General features: G+C 34.3%; 1 protein-coding gene across 1 annotated transcript in view; it reads right to left on the bottom strand.

Annotated features, from left to right (window-relative positions):
- Window positions 1–1,316: 1,316 nt before the first annotated feature.
- KIFAP3 (kinesin associated protein 3) overlaps window positions 1,317–11,272 on the bottom strand; it is a 288,099-nt gene continuing 278,143 nt past the window's right edge. The window contains exon 19 of the mRNA XM_007937702.2: window positions 1,317–1,425. Within this exon, the coding sequence (XP_007935893.2) occupies window positions 1,317–1,425 (109 nt within the window). The remainder of the gene's footprint in view (window positions 1,426–11,272) is intronic.

The raw sequence follows: 11,272 nt of genomic DNA, 5'->3' as shown, positions 1-11,272 counted from the left end.
AGAAACCAAATCAAATAAATCCATGTTGTCAGAAAGATCAACTAAATTATAAGTTTAAAGACATAAACCTTATCTTGGATTCACATATTCCCTAAGGAACATCATATATTTCCTTACACAGAGCAGGTAGTAAAGAAAATCTGTTGGTGACATTTAGATTGTTTATGTGATTATCTTCTCCAGTTATTAGATGGATTGTTATTTTTGAGATCCTCCGCATGCTTAAAATATAAATCAGGCCAAATAAGTGAGTGTAGCTAGATAGGTCAATGAGATTTTAAATTTGAGGACAGAAGCCTTGTTTTTGATCTACGTATTCTTTATAAACCTCATTAAATTCCTTCCATGGCAGGTGCTCAAGGCAATATTTCTGGATTATAGTTATTTATTTTATGTGGTTGGTTTCTCAAGTAAATTTTTCAACATTACAGGATTGAGATATTTTCAAACCTTATTAGTAATCATAATGTCTATATCTTTCTATCTAAATCTATTTTATAAAAACAAGTGAATAGGAAATGAGTATTTAAGTGAATAAAAGATTCTATTCCTTAATTTTCTTCAAAGAGCTTTATAATTAGCTCTTCCATAGTTTAGATCCCAAATTTCACGACGAATTAAAGTTAAAATCCTATTAACCTTATTTCATTTATATTAGTTATTCCAGATTTTCTTAAGGAGATCAGGAAAACATGACTTCAGATTACTAAAGACTGTAGTTAAAGATAACGTAATTTAAGGCATATGTTTCATTGTTAATTGAAAACTGATAGCCCTACAAACGGGAGATAAAAAAAGGTTACATTCATTTTATGAACGTTAAAGGTAGCATATATCACATGAATTACTAAAGTTTACAAGTGGAATAAAGAGCAGAAAGTATACAGTTCATGTGTACCATGTATAAACATGTAACTACTAATGACATGCATTAAATACAAACATATGACTTTTACTCATTCATTTGCGCTTTTATGCTTCTTTTTAATAGAAATTAAATCAGTCACTTAATATACATAATGCAGTGTTTGTTTTCCAATCTAGTAGCTTTTCAACATTCAATTTTCAGTCTCATGGTAAATGTAAATGTAGTCCATTAGGAAGATGTGGTTTGAGGAGTGAGCAGGGTCAGCATCAACTGTACTTACTAACACAAGACAGAAGGGGTTGGAGTTAACTTGAAGCTGACAACATGGAAAAATAAAACAAACAGAGACCCACAATAGTATCAACATGCATTATTAAGCCAAGATTCAATGTTAACCCAACCACACAGATTTCTTCTAAGCCGAGAGTACATGTGAGAAGGGGTGACTCTATCGAGATCCATAGCCATAGTAGAAAGGTTCATCAGTGCGGAATCCATAAGCTGTGGTGGGGCGTCCAAGAATGCCAACAGATGGGCCAAAGCCATCCATTCCAAGGCTAAAAAGAGAAAAAGGCATTATAAGTTATGTTTTATCACACATCCACAATGTAAGCCAAATAGAAGTCCCGAGTTTTACACATCCATGATTTTCTTCCTAGCAGTGACAGTGAATTATGTGGGAATTATTAACCCTATCTTATGTTAATACAGCCATAAAAATGTGTCTAATAAAATATTACTTCTAACAATGTGTGTTAAAAGTGTTGGGGAACTCTGTCAGCAGGTACTGTTTAAGACAAAGTGAAAAAATCAGGTAAGAGCACTTTTATGTAATAAATAACATATATGGCTTTTATGTCAGAGTATGAGGTAACATACTGCTAGGGAATAATAACATTAAAACTGCAGTAAAGTGAGATTTGCTAATTTATAATGTTAGAGTGTCCTTTTTATATGAAGATATAGGACTTATCCACTATTCATAGGGACACATAACTTGAGTTTTAACAGTAACCTCTCATCCAGGGAGAAATCAAACCATGAGTCTATGACTGAAAGAAAAATACAAGAAATTCTCCAAAATTTGAATATTAGCTATGTTGTATCTGTAGATCCTACTGACTTCTCAGAGTAAAAAATTACTGAACAGAACATGTTTCTTTTAAGTGACACTGAGAGAAATACACACACTAGTTCACCTTATTCTATGGAAAATAAGAACAGCCCAAAGATAATCTATTTTGGCCTAGTAAAATGCTTCCAGTCTGTCACATGCAGACATACACAGGGTCGCTATGAGTTAGAACCCACTTAATGTCAACTAACAACAATAGAGAGTATTAGATAGTTGGAAGCATGGGTATATTTTATGATTATTATTATTGTTCAAATTATTATTCAGTCTATAAAGAAATTATTTAGAAGAAAATTGTTCTCCAAATCACTTTTTAAGGATCATGGAATTATTCAACACTTAGCAAAATGAGAAAACATTTACCTAGCCAGGCAAAGAAGGCAACTGTAACATGCTCATGCACAGCTCATGCAGTGAATGCCAGTGAGCTTATGTCCAATCAAAGAAAACCATTTACAATGCAGAAATGTAAGCTTTGGAAAAAATAATTGGATTTAAATGATTTGGTATTTGAGATTGCACTAGATGCAAAGACGCTTTTCTTTTTACCAGCAGAATCTCAATATGACTAAAAAGTTTACTCACAGTCACTAACTTCTCACAATTCAAAGTGAGATTAAACCATTTTAGAAGGAACTATGGAAATGTTAAGGTCTTGAATAATTAGTATGTGGTATGTGTGCATGGATTGGGGTGAAATTAAAGACTAAATGTAAAGAATCACAGTACGTGTAAGGCATGTTGTTCCTGTGGCTCTTCCTCTGGAGAAACAAACGTTCTGAGAGATGTTTCAGGGTAGCATTTTTATGAATGCTCCTGGAAAAATCAATCTTTTTGTGTTCCTTCTATATAAAAAAAAAACAATGTATACTTTTTAAAAATTGGTTGAAATTTTTAAGGCTGAATTTTATTTTGAAATGGTAAAAAATAAGCACTCCTTTTACTTGCTGGCCCCATGGAAAGAGAGGGAGATTAATTTTTATGATGAAAACAGTAAGGAAATATTATTCTAGAAATACCTTTCAAGATGTTTCAAAAATTAAGAGCTAAGATATATATTCCTGTATCATTTTAACACTTGAGGAAAAGTTGGTGTTGAAATTTTTTCTCCTATAGCACTAAGTAAGGGTAACAAATACTTGTGTATGCAAGTAATTCTTAATTATTTTAGGACTGATTATATAGCTTGTGGATTTCAACTTCTTTCTTCTTTATCTTTCTATTTAAAACCTGCCTTAGGCCACTCCCTACATTTTCAGAGCCTCTCCCAGGCTGAACAGCAGCAGACTTGTGGTGAGACCTGTTTCAAGAACTTGGAAACAAGAAACACACAGTGGATCAGGGAGGAAATATGCAAAGACACCTTTCAAAACAGAACAGCTCACAGAGGACCATATAATAATATGACTGTAATTCTATGTAAAAGATGATGATTATCAGAACAGAGTCTGTCAGCCAAGATGGCACAGAACAAGTAGCAACTCAGAGGCAAAGTTGGTAACACCAACCTAAGCATTGCTTGGGGACATGGTGACCTGTAATTTTTTTGCTGGGCTCATTGTAATTAAGAAGGGGGACTTAACAAGTTCACAGAGTCTGAGACCATCATACATCCAGATTGTATAACTCTCTCTGTTTTTAAATTTCTATGATCAACAGGCAAACTTAATAATCTCTTCCCATGCGGCTTGCCATTAGGGCAAAATAATAAACTGAGATATAATCTAGTCTGCTTGATGATTATACATTTCAATGTAGATTAACAAATGAATATTGTCTTTAAATTTTAAATATGCTAATCACATTAGTAAGAACACAACCATGTCAGTGAAAGTAAAACTGACCCTTGAACACTGTAAGTGTAAGTTTCTAAGCCTGTGGAGCTCAGCTCTCAACCAGTCTTTAAACTATTGTGGTCAAAATTTAGTTATGTAGTTGGCTGTTCACCAGGAGACACCTGTGTGTGATACAGTGTACAGAGTATGATTCAGTTCTTTGAACTTTCATAGCTAGCACTGGGGAAAAATTTTCAAGGGTGAAAATTTGAAATGAACTGCTAAAATGAGTGTTTCTGGAATTACCCATCATGTATCACAGATGAACTTGCTGTTTAAAGAATATTTGAAACAGCCAGTTTGGAGGGTACTCTGACATAGGTCCTAGGTCCTTTTTGTATTATGGAAAATCAACTATCCATACAATTAGTATCTTAAAAAAACTGACTCTGCAGCAGAATAGCATGTTTCTTTAAAATATCTGATTACTAATATAGTGGGACAATTGGTTTGTTTAGGCTGCTACAACCTGGAGACAGATACTCTTTTGGGACACAGGTATCTACTCTACTTTCTCTCTTGAGATAAAGACCTAGCCTTGCTAATGCTGAGTCTGGTTCAAAACCAAAAATACCTAATAGGAAGCATTCCATTAAATACAAGCATATAGATTCTTCATGTAAGTTCTTTTGGAAGGTAAGAAACCATGAATATAAAAAAGGCATGTGTCACAGCAAAAACTGTGCTATCCTGATCCAGTAAGACTTGATGGAGATCAACCTTATCACAGGAAGTCACAGCCTTCATTAGGGACCCTGATTACAGGGAAACTATGCTGTAATATCGAGCACCTGCTTTCGCTCCGTGCTACCATTTTGCTTCAGGTAAGTGTATATTTAGCTATTTATATTGGAATTTAATCCATCCCTACACTAGATACATCAATATTCTTTTCCTGTTATCCCTAACACAAATGAAAAGCTGTATGTCCCTCTAGACCAGGATATGCCACTACTATACTATTTTATATATATATATATATATATATATATATTTAAAACAGGACTAATTATTTAGTGTAATTTAACCTTTATCTTCATATTTTAACCTGTGAATTGGAAAAACAACAACATGCAATATCTCTTCTTGAAAATACAGAATTCTAGTCCAAATAAAATGTTACTGTTTGTTGTGAAATGATATCTAGGACAAGTAAGGTCAACACACCAATCTATTAAGTTTTAATTCTAAGAACAATGATTTCTTTGTATATGAGAGAGAGAGATGGAAAATTCTTTATATATAAAATTTATATTTAAAGTTCATCAAGTATAAAAACATATGCAGAGTTCGTTTTTAAACAAATTTAGAAATGTAATTAAAATGAAAATATAATTCAGAAGACTGAATTATCTATCATGTTTCTAAGGCTTCAAACAAGTTTCTAACAGCATTCATTAGAATTCTAAACTTGAGCTGATTCATATGAGGAGAAAAGAAACCCCAACATGAAAAGTGGTGTTTTGCATGCAGCACATCACATGGGGATGGCAGCCAGTTAAGAAACCCTAGGCATTCTCAGGCTCTTAGTCTATTCGTGTGCCAGAGCTGACATTCCTGCAGAAAGGGAAGAAAACCACCTACCTCTGGCTGTTTGTGAGGCTTAATTAGTGCATATTTGTAAAGCACTTTGAAATCCTTGGATGAAATGTGCTGCATAAGTGAAAAGTATTATTTTATTAAAATTAGATAAAAGCATCACAAATCTTTTTCTTCTAAGACATTTCTAATTCAGTAATATGAATGCAGAGCAAATAATGAAATAGTGGATGGAAGAGAGAGAGGGAGAAAGAGAGTAAGCAAGAGAGAAAATTCAAGCCAACTTCTCTTGGAATCTTCGACTTGAAGAAATATGTAGAAATAATCGTGTGTACACTTCCATTCACAACATACCCATGTCCTGTCTGAATATGTCCAGGGATGGATGCTCACTACTATGTTCCATTTATTCAAACTGTTGGAAAGGTATTCATTACACTGATTTGAACTCTAGCTCTATTTGTCTCTGGAGCCAAACAAAGAGTCTAATTCTTTGATATGAAGGCCTCAACTCTCTTTCACTCACTCCTCATGACATGGTCTCCAAAATCTCTACCATCTCATCTGCTCTCCACAATCACTTTGATTTTCCAATGTTTATTATAAAATTAAAAAGCTGAAATTATCATGAGACTTATGACATGGTCTGAAACCAGTACAGAATATACTGAGATCTTATTATGGCCCGCAACTAATGGAGGCTAAAACTCCATTGACCATAAATAAAAATGTTAAAAGATCATTATCACAAAGTTAGCTTATATTAAGTGTGCATATGTAACTGTGACACATAATTTTCACTTATGACTATCAGGCTGAATTTCATGTTTTTAGTTTAGGTCTGTCTTTACACATATATGCTCCCTAAGACAAAATTCTTTATGATGATACTTACATTTAAAAACAGAGAATAGTGATTCTTAATAATTATCCATCTTTTTGATTCTTAAGATAATACTAAAGGCTAGAATTCTTTTGGGATCAGCAAGAGGACTTAAGATGAACTAACTCTCTCGCAAGGAATCCAGTATGTTATAGCACTGTCAGGAGCTCTGGTGGCACAGTGCCTAAGGAGTTTGACTGCTAACCAGAAGGTTGTTGGTTCAAACCCACCAGCCACTCTGAGGAAGGAAAATGAAGCAAACTACTTCTGGAAAGATTCATTGCCTTGGAAACACAATGAAGATCACTATGAATAGAAATTGGATGGCAGTGGTTTTTTTTTTTTTTTTTTGGTATGAAATGATATGTTAATAATTTTCTGAAGAAGTTCACTCATTTTATCAATTACTCCAATATATTGATCATAGAATCAAAACCGTATGTTTATCATCTTTTCTAACAGATTATAAATCAGTCATCAGAGTAATTTCAGCTTAAGTCTAATCTGTCACAGAAAATTTAGAACTATGTAATAATGACTCTTTACATATCTATATTTTAATCCATCCAACCATAGTAGAAACGTTTATTGAATTCCTCCAATGTGGTAAGTGTAGTGTTGGGAGCCAATGAAAAAGAAGAAAGACATAGTTCTGGGAAGGCAATGATGAATAAGAAACAGGCACTGACCACAGGGACTGGAGACAACTAATAGGTAACGAATACTCTGATAATAAATGAACCACCAGCCTTCTGGTTAGCAGGCAAATGCCTTAGGCACTACGCCATCAAAAAAAACAAAAACAAAAACAAAAACAAAAAAACAAAACAAACGCACTGCCGTGGAGTCTGATCTGACAGCGACCCCTCCTTGGGTTTCCGAGGTGATATCACTACAGAAGTAGATTGCCCAACCTTCCTTCTGAGGAATGGCTGGTGGGTTTGAACCGTCAGCCTTCTGGTTAGCAATCATATGCCTTAGAACTCCCTATATGATCTTTTATTACCCCTAAAAAAAAAAAAAACAAACAAACCTCACTGCCATCGGGTTGGTTCTGACTCATAACGATCCATCCCTCCTTGGGTTTCTGAGGTGGGATCTCTATGGAAGTAGATTGCCCACCAGCCTTCTGGTTAGCAGTCAAATGCCCTTAGACACTATGCCACCAGAGCATATGTATAAATTGCTACAAAAGAATAGAGGAGGACCAAATTTTTAATATAATGTGAGGGTAATATCAGAGATATGTACAAATTGCTACAGAAGCAACTAGGAAACTAAAAAGGCCTTATATTTTAATACTAATGCATTTACCACTTCCTGACATTATATTTTGCTTGTTTACTGTCTTTCTCCCTTACCAGATTGTAAGCATCATGGAGGGCAAAAACTGTCTTATTCATTGCTCTATCCCTACCATCTAATACTGAATATGACTTGGAGTGACCATTCAAAAAGTATTTGAATGCATGAAGGGATGAATCTTAAAGCACAAGTAGGATTTCACAAATGAAGAGAGGAAATTCCTGGTAGAGTGAAAGACTAAGCAAGAGAGAGAAAAAGCTGAAGAAAGCAAATGGTTTGTTATGGTTAGTCTTAGGTTTATGATGTAAGCAAGTGGCAGAGGTAAGGCTAGAAAGGGAGGTTAGCATCCTATTTTGCAGCTCTTATGTGATGCTAACAACTATATACTTTTGGTGGGTTGTCAATGATTTATAAGAAGAATGGCTTAGTTCTGTGTTTTAGAAAGATAATTGTGGTAGCAAAGGGGGCAGAGAGGCAAAAGTATGGGGAACACTTTAGAGACTATTATGGCTGGCTGTGTTTCAGGTAAATTAGAGCCCTACAGGGGCAGTGGCAGAAATAATAAATAATGATCAAATAATCTACGTTTTGCAATGAAGAATGGCATCTTACCTCTTTTCAGATGGGTTTCTAAGTTATATCTTTACCAGCTGGGAACTGGTAAAGGGAAAAGAAAAAATCTCAAAACTGTCCAAAAATATAAAGGTTACAGTTAACTGAAATGTTAAAATTAAAGTTGCCCCTTTAATACAATGATAAGAGATGAAGAGACTGTGGTATTCCACGTAGATGAAATCAGAATCCAGTAGCAGCTTATTTCTATACTCAATAGGAAGGGCTGGGCTATTCAGGCAGAAAAGAAATTCTGCTCTTAAAATTCTCAAATATAGTAAAAGAAGTATAGACCAAATGAGATAATACCTACAAAATAATACCTAACATCTGTATCCCACTGCTGTGAAGTCAATTCCGACTCATAGGATAGACTAGAACCACCCCCTAGGATTTCCAAGGCTGTAATCTTTAGAGGTTTCGACTGGCCAATTCTTTGAGAAGTGGATGGCCCCTTCCATCTCCTGAATCTTTCTTAGTCTGGAAGCTCCACTGAAACCTGTTCACCATGGGTGACCCTGCTGGCATTTGAAATATCAGTGGCACAGCCTCCGGCCTCACAGCAACATGCAAGCTACCACAGTATGACAAAGTGACAGATGAGCAGACATGTCTCATCTTTCTCTTGCAGAGTGGCTGGTGGGTTTGAACTACATTTTGCAGCCAAGCGCTTAATGACTGTGCCACCAGGGCTTCTTCAACATTTGTACATGATGCATTATTAAATCTAGATATAAATGTTCGTAATTTACAGAACAGCCACTAGATGGCGAGCTTGTCTCACCATTGAGTTTCATGTACTTCTATTTTTAAATAAAAGTTTTGAAGCAAGGTTTATTGAATTTAAACTTCTCAGCATGTTTAACATTCACAGAATATGGTTTCCATTGCTTTCTCAGATAATCAGTGTCTTTGTTTTACAAATGTGAAGTAATTTAGAGCAAAATAAGAAGGCTTTTCTATCAATCATACACAGAAATATTTTATGAATGTGGGCATATGAAAATGATAGGTTAGAAGAAAAGATGCTGATTGTCTTGGACACTGAAAAATGTAAGGTAAATGCATGTTAACGTACTACTATTACAAGATAACTTCTAAAATTTTCCTTGCGCCTATGTCAATAGCATCTTGTTTCTATATATTAAATGTAATAAATATATGTTTTAGGTTGCTCAAAGGTATTACTTATCACTTTGGACTTAAACTTTTGTATCACTAAGAAAATGAAATCCAAGAGCACAGTTAAGCAGTCTTTCATTAATTTTCATCAACTTTAGCTGTCATTAGTTTTTTTAATTCTTTACCTTTTATACACACAATTACAAAATTTCTTTTTGTTATGATAAAACTAATGGCTAAAAAATTATAAAGAATCATATTTTCAGTGAACTCAAAATGTATTTTTTCAAAAATCCAGGGCAAATGATAAATGGTAGGAGTAATGTGAAGCTGTATTTATTCATCTGGAGTTTATAAAAATTAAAATTTTAGTCATCTATTGGTTCTAAGGAGAAAAAATCCACCTTGCAAACAGATAATTTAGTTATTATATTGAGATGCTTCAGATAAAAACTTGGTACTAATGAGGGAAGGAGTATGTGTTAAGTATCACAACTTTATTCCAAATGGTAAAGAAATGCCGTCTTTCATGACTCTTACTCAATTTGTACTTATTATACATCCTACTCAGTTGTTTAGCACATCTCCAGAGTCTATTTTAATGACTATATTTTTCATGTCGAGAAGTTATAGTCAGTACTTTTTCATATCGTATCACTGCATTACGTTTTCTATTCCTTTGTATTATTTGAATTTTACAGTCCCAGGAGATTCTTCTATTAACTCAAGTTCTTAGAGTGTCTTCACTCTCACTTGTTCCATCTGATGACTCTCTTTCATGATGGTCCTTTCTTCATTGTTCTGTAATTTTTATTGTGCATTTACACCTTCAGATTTGTTTGTTTGTTGTCTTTTGGCCTTTGGGATGTGGAAATATTTCTACAGAGTGGTTCTGTATTTGTTTGTAATATATCAAGGCTCTGCAGTTTCACCATCCTGAATCAATTTGAATGGTAATTTCTTGAGTTGGGGTTCCCTGAACCAGATATATAGAATAAATTCTAAACCCATTCATGTGCATGGAACAAGTCTGTGGTTTCTCTTTCTCATGGGTGACTACCTCTCCTGCCTCAGGTAAATTTTGACCACTATTCAAGGGCTGGTGAATTAAATTCATCTAGTCATCTTTTCAACTGATGAGAAAAAGGCAGCTGTTTAAAATTCTACCTTCCTGTACCATATATCCTGTATCTATTTCAACATTTCTGTGGGGGGTTCTTTTTTTTTTTATTTTTTTGCATTTGGGGTATTCTATATCTTTCTTTTCAACTTGGCTATGTATTAGAATTTTGTGTTGTATTTTGTCTGTCTACTACTTCTATACATATATATAGGACGGGCTCTTTTAAGTTACATCAGTTTACCATCTGGCTGGAAGTTCTTTTTATTTTACTCTTAGTAAGCAATAAGAGTAAATTTTCTCTGCAAATTCAAGGAAACAATTTATAAACCCTGTATTTTTGCTACTCAAAAACTGGCTTTGTTGAAGAGAACATCAACTCAAAAGAAATACTTTGTGGTATTGAAAGTGTCCCTCCCCTTGCTTGTCCTCATTTGTAGCAATTAACAGAAAAAAGAAATCACTATAGTAGGTTATCTAATGGAAGTTGTCAGAAGTGATTACCAAGCTGAATTAAGTATTTACTTAAACCTGTAATAGATTCAGGCATTTTATCGGAAACTTTTAATGAAGGTATACCATCGAGTCACCTTTAACTTACATTTCTTCAATTAGGGACAAGGACTCCTTGAAATTGGCAGTTCTGTAATATCAAGCAATGCCTCATTTCATACCACCAAATGTTAAGGGAACTTACTGAGCTGCTTAAATAACCCCTGGGTCAATAAACTGAGTCATTAGCACCTCCTTTAGATAATTGTTTGTCTGTCACTGGTTCAATATTTATATAATCTGTCAAAATACCTTGGTTTTTTAAGGTACAAAAATTACTGCTGTAGGCTTAAAGTAGAGA

This window comes from Orycteropus afer, unplaced genomic scaffold (assembly GCF_000298275.1).
Source record: "Orycteropus afer afer isolate SDZICR_OR568_19922 unplaced genomic scaffold, OryAfe1.0 scaffold00044, whole genome shotgun sequence".
NCBI classification, from domain to species: domain Eukaryota; kingdom Metazoa; phylum Chordata; class Mammalia; order Tubulidentata; family Orycteropodidae; genus Orycteropus; species Orycteropus afer.
The sequence above is the reverse complement of the archived record's forward strand: the minus strand, read 5'-3'. Positions and strand labels throughout refer to the sequence as shown.